The 26,076-nt window shown below is 41.1% G+C and overlaps 1 protein-coding gene across 1 annotated transcript in view; it reads left to right on the forward strand.

Annotated features, from left to right (window-relative positions):
* Window positions 1-1,146: 1,146 nt before the first annotated feature.
* Window positions 1,147-26,076, forward strand: part of Wipf3 (WAS/WASL interacting protein family, member 3) — a 60,504-nt gene continuing 35,574 nt past the window's right edge. The window contains exon 1 of the mRNA XM_013510497.1: window positions 1,147-1,309. Within this exon, the coding sequence (XP_013365951.1) occupies window positions 1,226-1,309 (84 nt within the window). The 5' untranslated portion in view covers window positions 1,147-1,225. The remainder of the gene's footprint in view (window positions 1,310-26,076) is intronic.

The following is a 26,076-nucleotide window of genomic DNA, read 5'->3' on the forward strand; positions in this document are numbered from 1 at the left end:
CTACTGACCTTAGAAGAGCACTGTTGGGGAAATTAATGTGATTCCTGTCATATAGTAGCCACCATGTAAAAAAGTAAAAGAACTAACATGTAAGCAAAATCCCATGGAATATGTTAAGAATAAAATGTGACGTTGCATAATACTGTTTTTCACTTCTATATAGGTGACAATATTTCATGGAATAATACAAATGTCCTAGGATGTTAAAGACAAAGACACCGATCTTGTCTGGCTCGCTAGAGACAGCAAAAACACAAAGTCACTCCTGCCTAAGTCCAATGTTTATTTCAGTCTCTATTTAAATTGTTTTTAGTCTCATGTAGGTTTTCCTAATTCTTGTGGAGTTTTCATTAATACAGACTTTCAGCCCTTGTAGTGTATTTTGATGAAGGTCCTAAGACACAAATTTGCCAACACACACACGCACACACACACACACACACACACACACACATTCTGCAGAGAAATACCACATTTACCTGGAATTCAAACATCCCACAATATTAACTGGTTGAATCAAAGCCCCGTTTGCAGAATCTTGCCAAAAAGACCTCTCTAGAGCAAATACCAGATAGAGAGACTGTGCAGAGGAGAGGTGGCATGCCCTACCCAGAATGCTCTGCAGAAGCCAAGACACAGGACAGCAAGGAAAGTCAGAGCTGACAGGAGAGGAGGCAGGAAAATGACTAACGCCCTGTGTGAGCCTTGCTCGAGGCTGGCGTCATGAGTAATGTGGAGCCTGTGACATTTAGAAAAGGTTACATTTCATTTGATTTCTTGCACTTTGGAAGATGGGAGTCTATGCAGAATTCATTGAAAATAATAAAACTACAGGTTCAAGGCAAATGATATAGAATTCAGTTATCTTGAAAATTCATTATATGATGAAGGGTAGCTATTTATATGTTCTATTTAGATGGAGACACAAATAGCTAAATTCTTTCAGCTCTATCACTTAAGTTTCTCTAGAATCTGGCCACTTTTATCAGTCGCCAGCACTTAGCACACGACACTCACGGTGGACACTCTGAGTGAATGGATGAGTGAGTGAGCTAATGGACAAGTATAAGAATGAAACTATCTACAGTATGCGTGTCTGCAAAACGTGTATTTCCTGTGTATGAGCAGAGGCATCCAAGGTTAAAACTCTCCCTTTTCTTTTTTTCAGAGCAGAAACGACTCTCTTGGGACCATTTATTAGCAAGACATACCAACACTGTGACCTATGCCGGTACCACCACCACCACCGCCTCCTTTGCCTCCACCTCCTCCTCCCCTGGCAGCCCCTCCCCCGCCATCAGCACCCCCGGTAAGACCTGTTTTTTTCTGTCCGGCCTACTGTGGAGCATCAGCTCACTGAATATGCTTGTCAAAGGGTTTTCCATGTTCACAAGCAGCACTGCCTGGCTCCCCTGCGGATCTTAGGTAGCTGCCTGTTGGCCATGTCGGAGTCTGATTTCAAGCCAGCCTGGCTCAGCTACATCTGTCCTCTATTCCCTGGCAGCTCCAACGTCCATCTCATCAGTCTGCTGATGTCTACATCACTTCCCCTGTGAATCCTGCTGCTTGGTACAGGCTTTCTGACTCTCTCTTAGTAATTTTCCATCTCGCTAGAGGCCGCACATGAGAAACCATGCCAAAGTGCACAGCTGATGAGGCGTTGAGAAGGCAAGCCCCAGTGTGTCATTTGAAGGAGAATAGGGATAACCTGGGCGTAGTCTCCTAGGTCTAGGTTTAACCAAGCTTAGTGTCCTGTGAAATGCCATAGTGAAATATAAATCGCTAGCTGAAGCTACACAAGACTAAATTCAGTCCTCATCAGTTGGTGTTGCCTGTTGGTCATTGTGGTCTTCATAGGTTGGTTTGGGTTTAGGAAATCACTGTGAGAACAGATATTTTGTTTTAGGATAGAAATTCACAGCCTGGACTCACTGACATTTGGGAGCAGGTCATTTTTGTTGTAAGAGGACTGTCAGTGTTTTAGGGTGCTTAGCAACATCGCTAGCCTCCACCAACCATGTACCAGTAATACCAAGTACAGCAGTAAAAAGTGTCCCAAGGTATTGCCAAATGTCCCCTCGTAGGGGATAAAATATGTAGACAGAACAGGAATACATAGTGAAGTTTCACTGCTGAATTTGACCTCAGAAAGTCAAATTTACAATCATCACAAGGTTATTGTGAAATGGGAAGAAACTGCTCAAAAGAAAGAGAAACTGGAATAGAGGAAAGGAGAAAAGAAGGAAGGGAAAAGGAAAAATATATATATTAAGATAATTATACTACTAATTTCTATTAGTTCATTGAAAAAAGAAGTTTGTGCTTATATAGTTTGATCAATTTGTCATACCTAGATCTTGTAATATGAGCAACTACTTTGAAGATAACAATACACAATGTACTAACCGTTGTTACTCTCCTACAATTATGTTTTGAAATTTTATATCATTGTTTTTATTATTTATTTTTCTTTTCTTTAAAATAAAAAAAATGTTTAAAAATCATCACAATGTGATGAACAATCTATTACTGGAGGAAACACATGAAATTATCATATAGATCTTAAACAGATTTGATAGCACTGAAAGTGCAATTTATAATACTCTCAAACACAATGCTACAGTTTTAATAGCCAGAATAAATAAACTTATTGAAATTCATGTTATGGGAGACTTGGAGAGATACTATCTTTTAAATATTGCTTGTGATGCACAAATATCCGGGGCTTCGCAAATGATGAGCAGGCCTTTCTGAGGAGAGTTCTCTGACAGAAAACAATAAACTTGTAGGTAGTGTAGTGTTTCCCATGGTAATCAGGTTGTTTTATTTTGTTTTGTTTGTTTGTGTGATACTAGGTGTTGAGCCCAGGACCTTTACACTGAACTACATCTGTAGTCTTTAAAAAACTTTTTTTTTTTATTATTTTGAAACAAAAATTACTGTCTCACTAAATTACAAAGTTGTCCAGGCTGGACTCCAACCTGTGATCCTCCTGACTCAGCTTCCCAGAGTGCTGGGATTGCAAGCTTTTGCCACCACACAGAGCCAGATAGTTTTTATTTTTAAGATCAATTTGAGAATTTAACTCTGAAGGAATCAGAATTGATACAGTGATGTGCACAACAATATTTTTATACTAGTGAAAATTAAATGTATTACACTATGCTGTTAATTAAAAATTGCATTATGTCATGTTGTTAATTAAAAATTACATCTATGTTGATTATGAAAAAGTAGATATAAAATTATGAATTAACAACAGATCTTTTGTGTATAATGAAATTAGCTACATGTAGCATATCATAAATAGCAAATATCAGAAAAGAAATTGATAATGCCAGTAATAAAATTTAACATTTCATTAAGGAGTTCACTAGGGAGTTTTTCCTTAAAAATGCTAAAATTCAAAATAGTTCTAAATTTGTTGATGTTTTTCTTTACCTCCCTTATTGTTTTCCATCTGTCTTGTAGAGGAACAGGTTAATCCTGGCAATGTAAATAACCATGTAAATTTCAGTATTCTTTTGGAAACATCTTTTTCTGCAATCTGGGAAAATATTTGCAATACATATTAAAGATAAAGAATTAATATCTTTAATGTGGAAAGAGCTCTTACAGATCAGTGCATAACAGTTGTATAGAAGGATGGGCACGTCAAGGAAAAGAACAAACATTTTGGCCTTACTACAGTTGAGTAAATGCAAATTAAACTCCAGGTTGAACATCTGTAATCCAAAAATTTGAAATCTAACATGTTCCAAAATCCAAAACATTTTGAGCTTCAAGTCAGTGTTCAAAATTTTCAGATACTGGATCACTTTGGATTTCATATTTTCAAATTAGGGGTATGCAACTAATAAAATACATGCAAATATCTCAAAATCTGCCAAATCCAAATTCTGAAACTCTTTGCTCCCAGAATTTCAGTTAAGGCACACTCAACCTGTAATGAGAAACCATTTTCATTTATCAGTTTATTAATGATACATTCTCAGGTATTGCTGGACTGTGAAGACCCAGGCTCTTATAACTCTTACTGGGAGCAAAAATTGTCATAATTCCCTAAGGTCAAATCCTTTAGAAAATGGATATACTCTATATGACCCAGTTTCACTTCAAGCAATTTTTCTTTAAACACCTAATTATAGATGTCTAAGTATATAGCTATAGAATATTAATGGAAAACATTACTTGTAATAGCAACCAAAACAGAAAGGAAACCATCTAAATTTTTAAATGCAGAATATTCAAGAACTAGTTGTACAATTCACAAAGTGATATATGAGATAGCCATTAAAAAACATATCCAAACTAGTTTATAACTTCCAACATAAAATTGTTCTAGGTAAGGACTACCCATGGAAGCTTAAATTGCTGAGTGAAAAGTTGTTGGGAAAAAGAATATTTTTTAAATAATCCTAACTCCACATGGAATCAGAAAAGACCCAGAATAGCAAAAGCAACACTGAGTGAGTAACAAGGGCAAAGAAGGAGGCGTCACAATCCTGGATCTCAAGTTATATTACAAAGCTAGTGATAAAAAGCAGCATGGTACTGGGACAAAAAGAGATGTGGATCAATGGAACAGAATAGAGGATGCAGAAACAACTCCAGGCACATTCAATTACACGATCTTTGGTAAAGGGGCCAGAATATACACTGGAGAACAGATAGCCTTTTTAATAAATGGTGCCAGGAAAATCAGCTATCCACCTGATGAAGATCTGGCTATCCAGATGACTGAAGCTAGATCTGTATCTCTCATCATACCCTAAACTAAAATTAAAATGGATCAAAGATACAAATGTTAAAACAGAAACACATACTGTGCTGGAAGATAAAATAGGTAAAGCTCTTAAAAACATAGATGTAGGTGAGGACTTTCAGAACACAACCCCAAGTGACAAAAAATAATATCAAGAACCAAAAAATGGGGAAATTAAAAAACTTCTGCACAGCAAAGGAAACAACCAAGAGTGAAGTGACAACTTATGTAATGGGGGAAAAATTGCCAATTACTCTTCAGACAGAATGTAAAGACTTGAAAATATTAGACCCCTAAAATAAAAGACCCAAGCAAAAATAGACAACTAAAATGAATAGACACTTCTCAGAAGAAGAAGTAAAAATGGCCAATAAATGCATGAAAAAATGTTCAACCGCTTTGGCCATGTGAGAAATACATATGAAAACAACACTGATATTCTACCTTACTCCAGTAAGAAGGGCTATTATCAAGACACCAAATCATTACAAATTCTGGTGAGACTGCAGGGAAAATGGAACTTTCTGCACTGTTAGTGGGAATATAAATGAATATAACCACTATGGAACACAGTACAGAAATTCCTTAAAAAACTAAAAATAGAAATCCCATTTGAGGGGCTGGGGATTTAGCTCAGCGGCACAGTGCAAGTGCAAGGTCGTGAGTTTGATTCCCGGTACCGGAAAAAAAAAAAAAAAAAGAAGAGAGAGAAATCCCATTTGACCCAGCTGTCCTCCTCTGGGTTTCTTCCCAAAAGAGGTAAAGATATCATATACATATGGTGATGCATGCCATGTTTATAGCAACACAATTTACAGTAGCTAAATCTTAGAAGTGGCCTCTATGTTAATCAACAGCTGAATGAATAAAGGAAATGTGACATTTATATACAGTGGTATATGAATTCCCCACAAAGGATAAACTTGAGTTATTCATAGGAAAGTGGATGCACCTTGAGACCATAATATTCAGTAAAATAAATCAGACACACAAGCTTAAGTATTGGATAGTTTATCATATGATAAACCCAAAAATAAACAGCAAAATAAAGGACAGGTAATAGAAATAGGAAGATAGATCTTTTTATAAATGAGAGGGAAGCCAAGAGGGAAGGGAAGGGACGAGGATGAAAAAGGTGTTGTTTACATGTACCAACTTCCCTCAAGGAATATAATTATGTACTGCAAACATGTACCAATAAAAAATAAAAACTGGAAAAAAGAAAGGGAATGTTCTCTGGACCCTAATCATCACTCACAGGTTAATTCCTTTGTGGGGAGAGGTACAGATTACTTCTAATTACACAGCTGGGAAAGTCCCTTACAACAGATCAGACTTAGGATCTCCCGTAATGGACACCCTTACATCACAAGTCCTTTGCTGTGATGCAATGAGAAATACATTGCATCACCATATAATAATGTGCCCCAAATGAATGTTCTTATTAGCAAAATATTAGACACATCCATTCAGCATGCGAGGCATTCTGTGATAAGGGCTGGAAAATTGGAGCCCATGGCTCAAATCTACCTCTTCCCTTGGTTTTCGGGAAGGAGGGTTTGTTGCATCCTTGAACTACAAGGTTCTTACATTTCCAAATAGCTGGAGAAAAAAAATCAAAAGAACAGTAGCATTTCCTGCCATATGAAAATGATGTGTAGTTCAGATTTCAGCCCTTAAAGTTTGGCGTAGAGCCATTCTCATTCATTTACATACGGTCTGTGGCTGCTCTGTGCTACAGGGGCAGAACACCACTTAAGCAAAGTGTTATTCCCCTCAGAAAGAATTCCATTCTTCTCACTAGTGAACCTGCATTTTTAAAGTTAGCTCAATAATAATTAGTATACTTTGAATTTTGGCAGTAATATTTTATGAAAATTTGTTTTCTCTGGTAACGTAAGTATATACATACTATCCTTGATTTTGTCTCTTGGCCCACAGTATTCAAAATATGTACTGTCTGGCCCTTTCCAGGACAAGCTTACCAACCTCTGTTGCACAGCCAGCGGCCTCCCCCAGCCCTCCATTCATCACCAGCAACCAGGGACCTTGGTGCACTCACATGAGACCTTGGCCCTCCTCTCTTTACTTCTCAGGGACCTCCCATCCACGCTTCACTATGGCCCACCCCTCCCTGCATGGTGTCGCCTCTGCCTGCTGCTGGGATTCCCCGTTCTCATAGCTCTTCTTTCTGCCTTCTACCTGAAAGGCTCTTCCTGCTAGGTTCAGCCCAGAGGTCATCTCCTCCTACCCTATGCTGGCTCCTCTACATACTTTAAAAACCCTCCCTGGGGCAGTGACCAGCTTTTATTCTGTTTTTATTTGCCTTGGATCTCCATTTGATGTTTTGTGTTCTCTTGTGTCCCTCCCTTGTGTTGGGCTCGCAATAGGGACTTAGATCATTAAATGAATATGTATATAAAAAGGTTGAGAAATAACATTAAAATTTCTCATCACCAGTGTGCAGAAGTCTAAACACCCGTGCTGTTGATGAAAGAATTATTTCAATGGTAGGAGCACTGCAATGGCATTTTGCTATGATAGGGGAGAGAGACTGTGCTTGACTCAAAATGTAACTTGGGCAAATGGACACTTCTAGCCAAGGAGCAAGGAATGGGGGGCAGTAGATGGAAGATAGATAAGAGGGAACATTAGGAGCAAGAGGGATTGGGGCTAAACTGACCTAACAGGATTCTTCTGTAAAATGGGCCAGAGGGATCCAACATCACCTAGGGGATGGTGAACGTTAAAGAGCAGGGTCAGAGGTAGTGGATGATCAGATATTGAGGGTTCAGGAAGGGAGCGGTATTGCTGAACTGACTTAGCAAGTTTCCTGGGAACTTTGCAAGGCGGTACACAGATAGGTCTAAGAGAAGTTTTGGAAGCCAGACTAAATTTGTCAAGCAGAAACTCTTTGCCAGTGGAAAGATTTCTCTCTCCTCCCTTCATTTTGCCTTTCCCGCCTCCATCCCCTGCTCATTTCTTGTGCATATCTTCCCTTGTTTCCAGAAGGTAGGAAAAGAGGAAGGAGAAGGGCAAAGGAAGCTGCCAGAGCCTTGGAGCAAACTTTTGCTAAGCCAGAAGCACCGACATCCTGGTTCTCTCCTTCTCCTGCTGCCTGCCTCCCTCTCGTTTCAGATCTACTCCTTTGTGTCATCCCTTTAAAGTCCAGTTACAGTATCAAATAGGTTCCCTTATAATGAAATTACCATTACTTTGTATACAAGATGTCCATTTTTAAAATCCCTATAGAAAATACAATAGATTTGATTTTTAAAGTGTAGAATAATTTTACTGAGGTTTTGTTTTCAAATGTCTTTGTGGGTCTCTCTCCCTCTGTGTGTGTGTGTGTGTGTGTGTGTGTGTGTGTGTGTGTGTGTGTGTGTGAGACTGAGGCTTGAACCTAGGTACATCTCCAGCCCTTTTATTAAATCTTTATTTTGAGACAACACAAGGTTGGTAAGTTTCCAGGGATGGCCTCAAACTTGCGATAATCCTCCTGGGCTAGGATTACAAGCATGCACCACACCTGGCTTTCAAACATTCTTTGACCCCTCACATCCAAGCGTCCTTGGACCTGGTGTCCAGGTGAGTGAATAAACTCTCTGGGGGCCTCTGAGTTCTGTTTTCTTGGCACATTCCCATAGGATGAGTGGTGGACTCTCCCCTGATGGAGCAAATCTACATGTCACTGACCAGCTGATAGATTTTGCAGCTCAGTTGCCCAGGCAGAGCTTGACAGTAGGTGCATGGCTGCAGCATGTGTGCTTATTTTTTAAAATAGATTTGTTGATTTTTGTGGCATTATGTTTTAATGCTACCATTCAAGCTGGAACAATCTCAGAAGCAAACAGATGTCCTGGGCTGGCCATACCTTACAATTTCATCAATAAGGAGAAATTGCCTTAGTAATTGTCATGGGAAAGCCAGGTCCTGATGCTGTGAACCAGCCCTTGACTCTGCTCCTGGGTCCTTTGTGGCTTCAGTGAAAGAATTTAGTCAAGACACATAGGTGGCCCCACAGAAGTACAGGTAGAGCTTATTGTACAGCAGATAAAGAGACATTTAGGCCTTCAAGCAAGAAGGTGCCAGGTAGGATATCTTTTATGCACACAAGATTTATTGCTGAAGTTTAGTTGAGTATGGTGACAAAGAGAATATCTTTTTATATACACAAGAGTTACCTCTGTGGTTTAGGAAATTATGATGATTTGATGCTTAGCAACATTATTTTCTTAGAGGTTACTTTGGAATTGTAAAATGTCTTACTTGTTCATTTCAGAAGGTCAGTTTTCCCTCAGGGATCTTAGTCATATAAGAAATTTAGGAAAGAAAGAAATTTACATATGCAAGAAAAAGTTCTAACTTAAATCAGACGTGAGCCCAAAGTAGGAGAGTTTTTAAATGCTCCCCTTTCTGCTATCACTGGGCCATAGCCCATGGCAACCAGGAATGCTGAATGCCTTGTTTTGGAAATAGACGGCCAGGTGGCCAGGCAGTGCAGTAAAAGTGCACAGTGTGTAACCTTAAAATGTCATTGTGCTGCCTGGAGTCGTTTGGGGTCTGAGACCTAATAAGTGATGATAAATGTTTTGTACCCTGAGATCACTGTTTCTTCATTTGACTGTAACTGGAAAATCATGCTATGTTAGACCCTCTTTATCCCTCGAGCCCACTAATGTTTTACAACCTGCCTTTACCAGGAAAAGCAACACTCTAAAGAGCAAGGAACCGTGGTGCCAACCATTCTTAGCTGTTCTTTCTGGGATGATGTTTCAGGATAATGCTGAGTGAAAATTACGAGAAGCCTATCCTGGCCGTGGCTATTTTGCTCCTTCGTTACTGTTTGCCACAGACTTTGCATTCACGAAGCTCAGCAGCATGGTTTTTCTTCGTATAGTCCGTGTACTGCATGATTCATGAGCAAAATAGTCTTTCCAGTGTTGGAAATATCAGCTGGGACTCTCATGGGAAGTTTTCCTACCATCTCTGGGGTGCAAAGGCTCATGGTATAGAAAAACACACTAATCTGTGAGAGGCAATGTGGAAAATAGTGTTCTCTGAAGTCCCATGGGAGACTTGGAGTCTTGTGTTTGCTGTCGTTTAAAAAACATGCAAAGGTCGGGAGCACTTGGTGGAAAGGCGCTTAGTGGAAATGCATATTACACTATGTCCTGCAGATAATTTGCATGTTTACTGATGCATTTGAAATAATGAGAGACTTAAAAATTCTTGAATACTGTCACTCATCTAAGTTCTCCTGACACTACAGTGCTTTGATTAGTGTCACTATGAGGGACTGGAGATATTTACCCGTGATTGACATTGGGCGGTGGAATAAGGAAAGGCTATGCATTCTGCCATGCGATTAGGATGGTATTAAGTTGACATTTGGTCTCTACTTACCAGTCTGCAGAATGAATCTTTATCTTCAAATAATTTTAAAAACTTGATTCTTCTCTTTTTTGTCAGTTTGCACTGAGAGCAGTAAGGGCAATTCGGTGAAAACCACGCCATCTTGGCAGCAGATTTCCTGTCTGTAAGAGAGAGAGGTGTGTCAGGACCTGCCACTCATACTTCCAAAGTATGGGCTGCATTTGAACGTGTTTCTTCTTTCACAGCTGTGAGGTGGGTGGGGTGGCAGGGACAAAAAGAAAAAGGCTTGTGGTTCTGTGCAGGACGCAGGGATTGGGCACTGATAATGCCTAGGGCTGGCAGGAAAAGCTTGAGGGTGCTTGTGAAAGGCCTTTATCCAGTGTCCAAGGAGCCCAGAACCCAGAGACACTCCCATGCTGTGTCTGAGCCAAGGCTCCAGCAAGAAGAGGACATGTGATACAACGCCAGAGTGTGACCCTTGGATGGGGCCCATTTCTAGAGCAATGAGCTTTCATCCCTGGCAGTTTACACCCAGATCTTCTGGCTCTTGGCCTTTGAAATCATCTAAAATTCCAGCATAACTAATGATTCCTAGAAAACTGCTAGAGAACTGTTCCTTCCCTCCTGGGGTTTGTCTTTTCAGCTGCACTCGGCTGCGGTTAGCAGGGACACCATGATTTGAATTCAGGAGTCTCTGGGGTCCTGTACCACTTCCCTTGCTAACTGTTCTTGCCTTCTTCACCTTTCTTATCATAAAAGGAAAAGCAAAAACAAAGAGAAAAACCTGTTCAAGCTCTGATTATCTCTAGCAAGTAGACATGCAGCCCTGACCAAGCAGAAAAATCTGCAGCAAGACCGGAGGTGCTGACCCACCAACCAAGTCCCTACAGAGAGGAGGCACCAGTCTGCAGGTCGTGTTTCTTAGAATGCTGACTAAAAGGACAGGTCCACAAAGTGAGAAAAGCAGGGTGGGCATAGGCAGTAGATCCCAACTGCACAAAAGAAAGCACATTCACTCATGCTAGCCCAGATAAAGACTAAAAAGACCCACGCCTTCCTCACTGGGTGTCCAGGGTCAAAAGGGGTGTCAGGGAATATATATTTTCTTTGTTGTATGATTCCACATTTTCTTAAATATCTATATGGATATTTTTACTTTTATAATTAAATTTTAGAAAGAAATGGGGATGAATGATAATTTGCAAATTGGCTGAATTGGACTGTATTATAATAATATATGCTAACAATAATACAGTTCTCCTGACACTACAGTGCTTTGATTAGTGTCACATCTCCTGAACAGCTCTTGTGCAGCAGGTACTATGCTAAGCAGGTAACATGGAATTACCTAAATCCATGTTTTCAATCCAGTGAGGTCAGCACTAGTAGTGATGTTCTATAGCTGAGGAACTGAAGCACAGAGAAGGCAATAACATGCCCAGTGTCACACAGGCTATATGTGGTAGAGGCCAGATTCCTCCCCAGGCTCTCTGACTGTAGAACCTAACTGTTCTGCACCTTCCAGCCTCCAAATGTACGCACTGCATTAAGCAGTACTGACTCCAGGCATTCTAACAATATAGCACTTACTATGAGCTTTGCTTTGCCTAAGTGCTCAGCACATATGAACTGAGCTACTCTTCACAATAACCCTCTGCAGCAGGTAATGTTGTTATTCTCATTTTATGGATAAGCTCACTGAGGCATAGAGGAAGAAGTGCCTTACCCAGGGGCACATGGCTCATAAACAAGGCAAGGGTATAAATTTGAACCCTGGCAGAATGGTCAGATATAAATGCAATGGATGTTGAGTCTCCTGGAATTTTCAGGAAGCAGTTCTCAGTGATTGCTTCTACCTCTTTGAAACTATAGCCCAGAAGTCAATGTACCACACTCCCCCAACCTTGGAAGGAGCTTCCCAATTTCCTTCCTGTATCCTCAAACTGCTTCTAAGATTGTGCTTTTCTTTTTTCCTTTCCTATCCTTTGTTTCTTTGAGGCTTCATCATTTTTCCCACTTGCTTTTTGGTATCTCTCTTTAAATAGGAAAAATATATATATACTGCAAGCTATGCTCTAAGTAAAACCCAAAGCTTAGCAGCAGAGTGTCAGCATTAAAGAAGTGGGCACAGTGCAAAGGATCTGAGTTGTGTCTTGTCTTTAGCTTACAGCAACTTGGAGATGAGCTCAGGAAGAGTGAGTTCCTGATGCTAGAAATCCTAGGCACACAGTGGGGGGCAGTAAATGCCACATAAGCCCCGTGACAGCAGACTGTGACCTTCACCTTGACCAAACTACCATGCTGGTTTACTGAGGTTGGGCTGCACAGAGATCCTGAGTCTCTGCCCTAGAAGAACTTAGAACCCAAATCCAGAGAAACCTAGTATCCTCGTGGGTCACTGCTCAGTCGTGGAAATGTTGGGTATAGAATTGGATTCGGATTCCCAGACTAGAAACTCTTTTTAAAATTTATTTTAAAAATAAAAGAAGGAAAACATATTAACAAACAGGCATCTATTTACAAAATAGCATAAGAACAATACAAACAATGCACAGCTACAAAGTGGTAGGAAATTAACAATGGTTGTTGTATTACGTATTGATATCTTCAAAGTGGTTTCTCAGGAAAACAAATAGAGACATGCAAGATTGATCAAATAAGTAATCATTAACTGTTTCTTTCAGTAAAGCAATAGAAGTCATTAGTACAACTATGTTAGCCATCCTGTATATACATGCATACATAATTTCCCTGTCTTTCTTTTCTCTTTTCCCTCACCCCAGTTGCTCTTTACTTTTGAGCAGCTTCCTTTCGTTTCACAATGTCTATCATATCCAGACTAGAAACTTGAGTGATACATCGCTCTTCATTAAGTATTTCCTGCCTGAGGGTTCTTTGTGGTCTCGTCTTTTTTGTATCCTGAATTAGTCATCTTTCATCCTCTAAGGTCACATCTCTGATCATTTGAGCTCTCTCCTGAACAGATAAGAGTTAAGTGAAGGTGAGAGAGGGTCTTGGGGCCAGTGACCACACAGCAGCTAGTGAGTGACTCAGAGACAGAGATCTGTGCATAGGTCAGTGCCTGGTGCATAGCAGGTACCTAGCATCAGTACCTGCCAGTACCTAGCATTACTTCCTGCGTGGGTGAGTTTACTGATGACACTGTAAGTCGCCACGTGAACCTGTTAGCAGCTAGCCAGCCACTACTTTACATCTTCCACCTGCCTAAGCCTTGACAGCCAGAAAGCATTCTATGTTTGCTGTGTAAGAACACCAACATATTCAAACTTTAGTAAGAACAGATGATAAGGAAATTGTAGTTTTATCAGATGTAATAATTTGGGGTCAGCAATAAGTAACACTTGGGTATTTTTTTTGAAAGCCATAAAGTACAATCTTGGCACAATCTTCCCCATTCCAATTTAGTACTGTTCCCTAAGAGAAGAAACCTGTACCTTTTCCTTTTATAAAAAAAATTTTAAAACTCATAGGAAGTACAGTGTGCCTCTTTTGTAGGTAGTGTCAATAGATTTCCATCTCCATAGGATTTGTTCACAACAGAGGAATTAGAGTGTGTTTTCCATTCGGTGAGAACAGGAATCCACCTGTGACACCGAGTATTTAAAACACAAGTTTGTGATTCGCAGCCCTCTGTTCAGCACTCACTGTGCTCAGCTGCAGGCAGGGATCATGTGACAGTGCAGCCTGGTGTGCTAACAACAAAAGCATGGGTCTTAGAGTCATTCCAGATGTGCCATTTTCTTTTTTTTTTTTTGGTTTTTCTCCAGTACCGGGAACCGACAGATGTGCCATTTTCTAGCTAAATGATATCAGATGAATTCATTGACAACTCTTGAGCCTTCCTTTCCTCATCCATTAGTGAGAATAAGAATGGCCACTTCTAGAGTACATTGCTCATAGCGTGGAAGCTTAATGAAGGGAGGAATTTTTGTCTGTCTTGCTTACAAGGCATCCTCAACACATTACGCAGTGCCTGGCACATAGTGACATTTGGTAAAATATGCAGAATAAATGAATTGCGCGGTTTGTGAGGCTCCAGAAAGATAACAGTAGCAGCCAAGGTTAATCTAATGCCTGCTTCATAAGTGATACTGGTAGCTACTATTACTTCAGAGATCAGAACACAATTGGGCAAATCTTGAACTGACACATTCGAGTCAAAGGCACTGTGGTCAGTGCAAAGCAGCGGGTCAAACGCCAGAAGTCAAGATCAAGGTTGAAAGCCTGAGCTATCCAAAGGGAGAAATCAAGCCAGAAGTCTGAATAGTCCAAAAGCAAAGGGGCAGCATTACCACTGTTAGGTTTCTGGGGTTCCTAACCTGCCAGAACCTGCTCCTGCAGGCAGATTCTGAGTTATAGTTTGCCTTTCATTGTTACTACTGAGTTAAGGGGACCTGGGTGCACAAGTGTAGCAGTTGGTACCTAGAACCAGCCACAGGTCAGAGCCACATGATTTTAGTTATGGGGTTGTCCTTCCTGGGGTGAGTGACTCAAGCACAGAGATTTGGAGGTATCCTTTAGCATCTACTCCAATGAAATGGTAGTTCAGATATTTTATGCGTTTGGAGAAGGCTTTTTTGCTCAGCTGCTGTTTCGTTTGTCATTTAACAAGCAGCTTTAGCAACAGTGGAGCAAGATGCTGCAGAAGGGAAGAACACATGTTTTCCTGGGAGGTTTGACTGAGACACCTGTGAGAATCTAGATCACCTGGCTCTGAGCCTCTGTGAAGCAGAGAAAGCAGTTCATTTGTTCTTGTAGCAGCTCTTGGAAGCTGGAGTTCAAATATCATGGCTCAATCTTTCTCTGCCTGAGCCAAGTATTCACATAAAACTCCAATGGTTAGATAAATGTAAACACAGATGGGATATTTTTATATTGGTTGATGTAAGGAAATTATAGTTCATTTTATGGTTAATTTTGTGTATTTAATGATAGCACTATATTTTAAGAGTTCTTTTCTTTTATAATAAACACTGAACTAAACTGGGTGTGGTGTTGTACACCTGTCATCCCAGCTCTTGGGAGGCTGAAGCAGGAGAATTGCTGTGAGTTCAAGGCCAGCCTGGGCTACAAAGTGAGATCAAGCCCAGCCTGAACTGCAAAGTGAAACCTTGTCTCTAAAAGACAATCAACAAAAAATAAATAAACACCGAACTATTTGTGAAAGATATTGCAGTATTGGATATGGGTTTTTAGTATGCAGGGATTCAGAAAGTATATTGGAATAGAGAAGAAGGTTGCTTGGGAGCTCAGAGCTGTTGAAGTTGAATGATAGTAGCTGGGGGTCCTTACATGTCCCACCGTTTGTATATGGTAACAATTTCCACAAGTAAAAAAGAACTTTAATAGACATCAGCAAACTCTCATTTGATGCAAAATATAGATGATTTTGCAGAATCACAAAGTTATGTAGCTTTCACTGATTCAGAGGGTTGAGTTTATGGACATACCACCCTGAACACGCCTGATCTTGTCAGAGGGCATTTGAGATTAAATATTATATGGCTTTTACAAAATGAAACCCATGTTGACACAGGTTGTCCACTTGAGATTCTGTGTATTGCTGTGATTTGTTGCCTCCATCCCTTTACACACACACACACACACACGCACACACAGACACACACATACAAACCAAATCTGGTTTCTGTTTTTCTAAGGACTAATGTCAAGGTCTTTTAGGTCCCCTCCCGACAGCTGAAGTGTCATCTGTAAACCCTGAGTTGATAAACTGGATGGTTTGGGGTCTTCCTCCTAAGGAGAATGGATTCAAACAACTTAGAGAAGGAGCGTGCGGAAAGCTGTGCCCTCACTACCTAATCTCCCTTCCCTCACATGATTCCTCAAGTAAACCTTGAGAAAAAGTGAGCACCAGATAAGAGTGTTTTGTGAAACTGTTGCATTTGCTGTTCCCTGCCCTAGTCCAAGGACATCTGGCATTAGTTGGGGTTTTCTCCTCAGGCAAAGCACAGAGCACACAGGGACAATTACTAAAGCAAGACTCCCAGTCGACAATTCTTCTTGAGGACAAGGTCACAAAATATGGAGGGATTTTCACCTTCAGTGTTCTCTCATCTCTGACTAAATGCCTCTTGTGATGGGAAATGACAAAGCAACTCTGAGAAAAAACCTCTAGATATAGAGATAGCTGGGAAAGTGCATTACGGCTTAAAAATATATGTGTGACATACGTATATATCATAGGCTCCCATATATGTAACATGTGGATATATGTATATATCACAGATATCATCTATATGGTATAATTCATATCTCATCTACATATTTCATCTATATAATTGTTTTAGAGGGACCCAAAAAATCATTAAAGGAAAAGAGGTCCCTGAGTGTGCTGGTAAAAGATCTTAGCATAGATCTATTTACATGCTATAACAGAAACACGTCAGGTTGATAGAATTTTCTAGAAAACTAAATCTCCAATAATGTTTAATAAATAAGATCAAAGAATCAGCAGATAAATCTTTTGCATTTTCCTCTGAGGTTTTTTTTCTTGCTTTCCATCGCACTAATTTCTCAGCCACATGCAAGCTCACACATCAGTTTCTCTTTATTTTCTTGTGATTACTCATATGGCCCAACTTCCTCTTTTCCCTTTTTAACCAAGTATTTTCAGTTGAATTGTCTTTCCTGACTCACCTGGGAAAATCATGGCTGTTTCTCTTCACCGGGACCATTTATTCTCTCCCTACCATTGACTTATGTCCAAATGAATAATAAATTTCCACTGGAGACAGTGCACGCCCTGGCCTGCTTGGCCTGGATAGGACCACTAATCATGAAATGCATCTGAAAGTTGTGGTGAACTTTGTGAAGTTCAGGGTTGTTCCTGCCTGCTGTACTTTGTCAAGACCAGCCCTGGGGCCCGAGGGGTGCTGTCTGAAGCAAGTGCAGGAGCCAGGTTGACAGCCATGGGTGCGGTACACACAACGTCTGCCTCAATCACACTCACCTCAAGAGAGAGGGAGAAACTGAGGCTCAGAAAGGATGAGTACTAGCTCAGAGTCACACAGCTGGTGGAATCTTTGGGCTCCTTCCCCTGCAGTCTTTCCCCTACACCTTATTGTCTCCTGGGCTGCAGCTGTGGAAGAGATGCCTGAGTATCCCCTAAAACTGGGCAGCCAGTGTTAAGGGACCTGGGTACAGGGCTTCCTTGACAGCGCTTCTTACATGGCCCTTTGCCTGCCTTGTGTGCCCACTTCCTTTACAGTGGTGGCTAAGATTTCTGAGCCAGACTGTGTGTGCTCCTATCCTGGATGTTGTGAGGCTTTGCTTGGCCAAATTACTTAAATATTCTGTGCTTTAGTTTTGTACTCTACCAAGAGCTTTCTATTTCATTATGACTGAGTAGAAGAAAAAATGATTTAACACATGTAAAGTGCTCAGCCAAGAATGAGGACCATAAGTGTTCACTGGTTATGGTGTTTTGTATAATGTGAATACTCTTTTCCATTTTGTTGATATTTTCCTGGCTTTGAAAATTAATGTGCATGTGCTGTAAAACCGAGGCTCACATTTCACTGCAGCATGCATGTCTGATAGGCATATTGCCAAGTGCAAACACCGTTACACTTGAGCTGATATGTCTCGCACCTGTCTTCATCACAGATAGGTGGATTCCCTAAGGAAGGAGCTGGTGCTTCCCCTCCCATTCCCAGCATCTATAGTGGAAATAAGTGGCGTTCCCAGCCTGGGGAGCTGCTCAGGAAATACCTGTTCCTGACTGAAAGCATCCTTCCCTTGGGTTCGCTGGTGACACCACAGTTCATGTTGCAGAGCAAGCCATCTGCTGCAGTGGCAGCAGCCTAAAAAGAGTTTTTAAGAAGTTGCACCAAAGATGTTCTCCTCCCAGAATTTTCTCTGTATTTATGGAACGCTATTCTAAGGCCCTCAAAATATTGTCAGCTGTGGCTCGATTCTTTAATCCCGAGTGAGATGAAATTGGAAGCTAAAATAGGGAGTGTGGCATTCCCATATGAACTATTACCACCTACTACTAATTTTGGTGGCAATGTTTTATTATAGATAACATTAAGTGCTAAGAGGGGAACTCATTTTAACATCTGATTGACCTCGACACACTCTTTAAGGTGGCTCAGTACCAAATTGAGGGGTTATGTTTTAGAGATGGGAAAAGTTAACAGACCCACTGCAGTATGCAGATGACCCTGCAGCAGAACTGATCTAGGTCAAGTTGCTTGTTCCAATAGAGAATTCTTTTTGGTAAAGAACAGAGCAGCCAGTAGTGGCAACCTCACTATCACGCTGCGCTCCCCAGGGTTATGGGCTGAACGTGTGCCCTTGCCCATTTCCAATCCCACATGCCGAGGCCCTAATCCCTGTGATTAAATTTAGAGATAAGGTCTTTAAAGAGGTAACTAAAGTAAAACAAGGCCACTGGGGCAGGCCCTACTCTACTGAGACTGGTGTTCTCGTAAGAAGAGGAGATTAGGACACAAACACGCACCAAGGAAAGACCCTGTGAGACTAGAGCAGACAGCCATCCACAAGCCCAGGGAAGAGGCCTCGAAGGAACTAACGTGGCTGACACTTTGATCTTGGACTTCTGGCCTCCAGGACAGTGAACAATTAAATTCCTGCTGCTTAAGCCACCCAGGCTGTAGTGCTGTGTTTTGGCAGCCTAAGCAGAGGCCTGCACAGCACCTCTATGAGCACGTCTGCACGGCGACCACTCCCAGGCTCCATCTTCTGAGCAGAACCCCACATTCTGTACCCTCAGCTGCTTCTACCACACCTGAGGAAAGGCCGGAGGGGCAGGGGTGCAGGGTGCATTTCTAGACAGTTTCAAGCATCCCCAGTCAGAATCTGTACCTTGTATCTTCACACCTCTGATGCTGTGTTTTCACAATCCCAAGTTTTTGTGCTGTCTTGCTGCGCCTGTCTCATATTACCGGTGGGGAAAATACAGAATCTCTGATGAGAAGGAAGCTTTTGACTCTAAAACCTAGTTTAGGCCTTTGCTTCTAATGACATTAGTGCTGAGTATGTTACACCGGTAATGCGTTTCAGAATCAATGGCCAGATCGCTGCTATTTCTAGAAGCTTATAAAGCAGTTGGGTCAATTCCTTGCAACCTTGAATCGTTTTAGAATCCATTATAGGACGGCCTCTCAGCAGTTGCAGGCCCTGCTCATCTGCCACACCGCAGCTGCTGACTTCCTTCTTGAGCTCTCCTTGTTCCTAATGGATGCTTGCTGGAACGATGGGCTTGAGTGTGTCTGGAGCTCACGGGCAGACCCTGGAGACCTCAGGAGGTCTTAGTGTAGACCTGGAGTAACAAAAATACAATATACTATGTGAATGGTCATCCACTTTTTACAAATTACCTGACTCCTTCCTTTTTTTTTAACTCTTATTGTTTTCACCTTCATCTTTGTCACTTTACCTAGAGTCCCTTTATCATTTTATCTCTGTTGTCACTGTTAGTAAATACAGATACAGCACACCCAGATAAATTAGAATTTCAAGTGAAACACAGTAACTGAAGTATAAATAAAGAGCATACGTGGAATACTTGTGCTAAAAAAAAAAGTTGTTGTTCATCCGGAATTTAAATGTAACTGGGCATCTTGGTTTTTATCTGGTAATATGATCTCTTTCTTTTTTTACAATTTCATTTTTGGTACAGGCATTGAACTCAGGACCTTACACTTGCCAGGCAGGAGCTGTACGCTGACCTAAATCCCGGCCCCTATCTTGTAATATGATCTCTGTCTCTCAATACGCCATTTGTGTGTTCCCTACTTATGTATGTTTGTAGATATAACTGTAGAGTTACAGACAGAAATATCCCCACAGAGCTGCTTGCTGGTTTCCTCTGTGAATCTACCATGGACTTTCCACCCTCATTCATATACACAGAAGAGGTTATAAGTATCTCTCTTCTCTCCTTTGTTCACTTTTCTGCATTCCTCTCCTTATTGTGTATCTTCCCAGTGTATTCTTTAGAACTATAGTTGCCTTCCTCTACTGTTGACCATATTTAATAAAATATCTCCTTTTCCTTCTTACATTAAAAATATTTGAGAGTTTTCTCCTTAAAACCCAGTAAAATAAGCTCTTTATCAGCTTAAATATTCTGATTTGCTTTCTAAAATTATTTTTACTCATTCATTTATATTTATTTTAACTAGTTGGATCAGTGGATTGCTGGCTTGTAAGACTGGATCAGATCCTTGGAAGGTTCATGAGGTAGACTATGCCATGCAAGGACCTTATGGGCAGCATAATAAGATTGAGGAATAAATTTTTCATTCTTATTACATTTCATTAGTAAATCTCAAACTCTTGCATCCCCAGACATAAATCACTCTAATATTTTTTTAGAATCAGCAAGCTAGTTTTTGGGAGCTCCAAATCAGTGAAACCCATTCATAAGATTTATGAAAAGATAGGAATACAAGGTAATATATTGATTGCAGCAAGAACTAGAGTGTCAAATGAGGGGGAACGGAGTGGCAGAAAACTTCAGTCATAAAGGGGCCGGGTAAAAATGCTGTCTTCACCATGGTGGTGGAGGGGGGGCCTACCCTTCTGGGGACTCACCTCCTTGATTAACTTGTTAGCGCTTCCCTCACCCCACCTTTGTGCCACCTTTGGACACAGTGCAGTTAAACTTTGTTCCCCCACAACCAAGCATTTCAGAAGCTACACTAAATAGTCTCTTTTCAGAAGAAACATGACAACATCTTCCAGCTCTTTTAGAAAAATAAAAATATTCTGGATGTACAGTTATACCTGGCCTTGTACCACAAAAAAATATTGAAATAGGTGTTTTTTAAAATCCTGCTTCCACAAAGCTGTACTAAGCTCTTTTGGCAGTACTTGGCTTCTACAAATTTCTCTTTCTGGCTTGTAAGCTGTCTGATTCATTCTTTTATAAAACAAATCGAAAAGCTCTGTGTAAGTGCCTACCAGATTAAGGACAAGAGACACTTTGCAGGTTTCTGGCTCTTGTGGACCAGCTTTTGGGCACCGATGTTATCTAGAATTTCTACTGTTCTCTCCCACCCAGTCAGTTCAGTGCCAAGGCTATCTGAATATTGTAGCTTTCTCTAAGATATCTCCATCCATTGGAATGTATCTGTGTGCATAAGATTTAACTTGTAACAGACTTTATTTTTTAGAGCAGTTTTGATTCACAGTAAGTGGAGGAGAAAGTACAGAGAGTTCTCACATACTCCCAATCTCCCCACACACAGCCTCTCCCACAGTGAACATCAGATTTTTCATCAAAATTTAAGTTTCGTGTTTTGCTAAAGATTCATCATCTTGAAGACCATCTCTTTTATGGTGCTGTTACTCATATGAACAGAGGAAGTACCAGATATTATTGGTATTTTTAATGTGTGATTTCTTAATAATGTTTATGTGGTGATTTTTTATAATCAATGCCTTACTTCATACAACATGGTCATATTTTCTGCCATTATAAATATTTTGCTTTTCAAAATGAAATTAAATATACTAGAGATCAAAATAGTAGCTGACACATCAAAGGCATTTGGTGCTTAACCATACTGATATTCTAGTCCTTAAGGAGTCTTGGGACTTCCAAGGCTTCCTGGTCTTTCAGCAGCCTTTTCCCCTGAGCAAGGCCATTCTCTCTTCCTTAAGGTGCAGAGTTAACCTCACTGGGATGCCAAGGAGGCAGAGACCCATTCACACAAAGGAAGGATCGAGTAAGTAGGTCTATCTCAGTTTGTGGAAGCAAGGGTTGCATCAGCCCACGCCATTCTGATTACATACAGCCTCAGTCAGCAGGCCTAATTTTAGAAGGTGCAAGACGAAAATACAGTTGAGACGAGTGAACTAAAAATATCCCTTCCCCCTTTATTCTTTTACAGTTCACTTGTGCAGATAGTTTGTGTGTTCCAAATAAGCAAAATTCCTTCCCTGTCATAGTTGGCACAAAGACATTTTGATAATTATAAAGCACAATAAGTGCCTCGTTTTGATTCCTTGCAGCTGTCTTGACCTTCAGTTACTTCTGCTGTCCTCTAGACCGGCTGGCATCCAGTTAAACAGATGCTACTGTTTTTTAGGGAGGGTTTGCAAAAAACACTCTATTTTATTAAAAATGTACAAGGAGTGTCATTAGTGAGAGTGTGTTGCATGAGTCACACTCAGGTGTACTCACAGTCCCTTTTGCCATTTTCGTGGCAAGAAAATTTTTATTTTTAATTCATACTGTATTTTTCCCATTAAGAACAGTCCCCTTTTAGCGAATTTTTTTTTTAGAGCTTAATATATTTAAGACCATGCTGAGTCTTGGAAGAGTGGATTGAGATGTAACTTCTGCCTTAGGGATCCTACTGGAGACACATGCATGTCGAGATGGGAAACATAATCTCTGCAACTGGCAGCAGATTTGCTCTTAAGGGAGGACCTGTTGGAGAACTATCTTGATGAATCACAGGAGGGCGGGGCTGGAAGTTGAGGGCCAGAATGAAGCAATAATAAGGCAGGCTGATGTGTACCTCATGAGGCAAGATGGAGAATCTGCCCCGTGCATAAGAGGCGAAAATAGTGAAGAAGGAAGGTGAGAGAGAGGTCACAACAATGGTTGGATGTTGGTGACTAAGAGGGTGCTGGGCTACATGAAGCTCTCCAGTGGTGGAATGGCCAAAGGCCAATGGAGGGGCAGTGGGCAGTGGGAGATCGTTGATGAAGCCTGAGATGGAAAGTCTTTCTGTTCTCCAGTCACATTTCAGTCAATCTGCTGGGTTCACAGCGCTTTCTGTGGACATTCAGGTGTCAGAGAATGTCACTGAAGGCTTTGTGCCTTGTTCCCAAGACCATGAGAAGGAGAGCAGGGATAGAGGTGTGAAAGTAGGTAACTGGAAGCAAATGTACCCGTGGGACTTAGCCTTCTCTGAAATTGCAGAAATCTTTGGGAGGTTTCAGGCTGCCTGAGAGCATTCAGAAGGACATCTGAGTCAGCCTCCTCTATAGCTCAGGGTCAGGAAACTCCATCTATATGCAATTTACTGGGCTAAATTGAAAGTGTATGGCTGTTACACAATAAGTGTGTAAAGGTGAAAATGGCAAGAAGAGAATAATTAATTCCAATTCTTGGATTAATGTAGGCTTCTCTGAAAGAATCTTCATAGCTGGGCCTGGGAAGATGGGTGTGATTTCAAGAGGCAGAGTGGGTCATATCAGGCACAGGGGATGCATTAGAACTGGCTTTGCGACACTGTCTTCACAGTGCTAGGAGTGAGGAACTCAGCAAGCATGGCTAATATATAGTGGGTGTGGGGTGGTGAAATCAAGAGGTAGAAGGTCTTTAATATCATGCCAGGTGAGTTTTGCCCTAATTCTGTGGATGGCTGATCTAGATTCAAAGAGGAAAATTGAAATACAGCATGAAAGTTTAGCTGGAGAGGAAAGATTTGAAAGCAAGAATCCCATTAGGAGGCCATTTAGAGTCACAACTCCCAACTTCCGACTCTCACCTCCCCACCTGAAGAATGACCTGCTCTCATTGGTAACAGCAGAGCTGTGGCCCAAGTGGTCTAGGTAAGAAGTGAAGGGAGTGTGAATACAGAAAGTGGTGGGTGGTGGAAAGGATAGTAAGAATTAGAAATCTATTTTGGAGGGACAGTTGACAGAAGATGAAACTGACAAATTACTGAGCCAGAGAGTTGTTGATTTTGAATGTGACTGGCTTAAAGATATTCCTTGGATCCATAGCACAAGAGAAGTAGCAGGTACGATATGACTCCTATGTGGAGTATGACTCCTATGGTGGACAGCTATGACTCCTATGGTGGGATTGGTGCATTTGTTTCGGGTGTGATAAGATTAAGGTGCTCATGGGCCATTTCCATGGAGATGTTCAACACCCAATTGGAGATGTAAGCCTGGGCCTGCAAACCCAGTGCGTTCAGAAATGATCCATGTTGCATAAATGCTGTCAAGGCCAAAGGTAGATGAGTAAACTCCGTGTTTCTACTGTGGAAAGCACGTTCCTGAGCTTTCCTACAGAGGCAATAGGTACAAGTGTCTGGTTTCCAGGGCTTTGTCCTGCCCATGGGAGATCCTCAGCAAATATTTGTGTGAGTGAGAGAAACACAAAGGCTGATCAAAAAATACATGTGTGTTTAAATTTAAAAAACAGTTTATTACAGTAAAAGACACCTTGCCATTAACCCCCCTCAGAGTATTCCCCCTTACTTCAAACACACTTATCCTATCATTCTTGGCACTTTCTAAAGAGGTTCAGGACGTCCTCTTTAATGTCTTTCCAACATCTGATCAAAAGTACACTGTATAGTGACTACCGCTACCGAGGGTCATATGATGGAAAAGAAGCCTTGTAAAAACAGTATAGTATTTCCAGATCTACCCTAGTCACTGGCTCTGTGACTTCTGGCTCTTTCCCAAAGTCAAAATGACTATGGAAGGTTGACATTTTGAATTGATACAGGACATCATCAAGGCAGCCACACAGCACAACTAAAGATACTCACAAAAGAGCACTTCCAGAACTGCTTCAGAAAGTGGCCAGAAAGATGGGGTGAAACTGAGGAGTCACGTTTTGACGGGGACTAATGTAAATGTGTTTTTTACCATAATCCATTTTTTAAAAAAATTTATCATTCACCATATTTTTGGATCACATCTTGTAGCCTCAGTTTGGCAATGCTAGAGGAATAGGAAAGGTTTGTACTTTTTTTGCAAATTATGGCATGGAGGTACCTGATTTACTTGTATTTGACCTTTGGTTCATATGCATATGGATGTACCAAATACTTTCCTAGGAAAAAAAAGTGTAACATTACAAAAGAGGTTTCAAAAAAATATATACAGGAAGGGTGTGGGAGTAGCTCTACTGTCTTAAACCTTTCTTCCTGCCTTGTTCCCATTTTTCCCCCGGGTTTGAACCAATAACAAAAAAAATTGGGCCAACTTCCGTTTGTCATTCACTTACTTCTTTTGGATATTGTTTGTTTATATTTAGTAGATATGTCCCCGCTAAAGATCAACACACTGAGGCTGTCTTTGTAGAAAATTTTGAACCAAACTGTTGTGCTTAATAGATCAAGAAAGTCCAGTAATTCCTGGTGTGCAGCAGTCACTGGGTTTATGTGGTGCAAATGCATGAACCGACATGACCCCTCAAAGTTGCTGTAAGATGCACATATCATATGTACCTGGGAAGACTTGTAAGCTGTAAATGTTTGCAATTAGAGCACCAAGTCATTCTTGTTTGGAAAGGACCAGTGGGTAAAAGAGCCACTAGAGTTTTTAGAAAACATTTTATGGAGAAGGTATATATGAGCCAGACAAAGGCACGGTCCCCTCCTAACCTGTGGAGGGGCTGATGGGCCTTGTGGAAAGTCTCTGAAAGTATTTTTGCAGTGACACAGCCACTAAGTAATTGAAGGGCTTGGCCTGATTACTGAAATGGCAGGAGCTGTCATCTGGCCATGGACGCCCTAAGAATATCATTCCTGGAGGCCCATTTTCCTGCAGCTCATTTGTATTAGCTACTTGGCCAGTTGAATCTCCTGGCCCATAGAACTTGTTCCACAAAGGCCCCGTACATTACAAACCAGACTGTTAAACAACTAAACTTGAGTTCAAGACGAGGCTGGAGTGGGGAAGGTGCCCTTCTGTTTTTTAGGGAAAGTGTTCACATGGTTGTTTCAGATGGTAAAACTTTCTCATAGTATACACACTCTAGCAGTGATGGAGCTTTCAGTGGTAACAGACCGCCTGCTGCAGCACACGTGCCATAGATTCACCACTGCTGCTCTAGAGCCATGAACTGGTGGTGGGTCGGGGAGATCCTGGGATAGCAGGTAATGTAGGAAGGGTGGGAAGTCCCGGCCATTTGTTAGCCTGAGGATATGTTATTGCCATTATTC

This window comes from Chinchilla lanigera, unplaced genomic scaffold, assembly GCF_000276665.1.
Source record: "Chinchilla lanigera isolate Chin_1 unplaced genomic scaffold, ChiLan1.0 scaffold00009, whole genome shotgun sequence".
In the NCBI taxonomy this organism is placed as follows: Eukaryota; Metazoa; Chordata; class Mammalia; order Rodentia; family Chinchillidae; genus Chinchilla; species Chinchilla lanigera.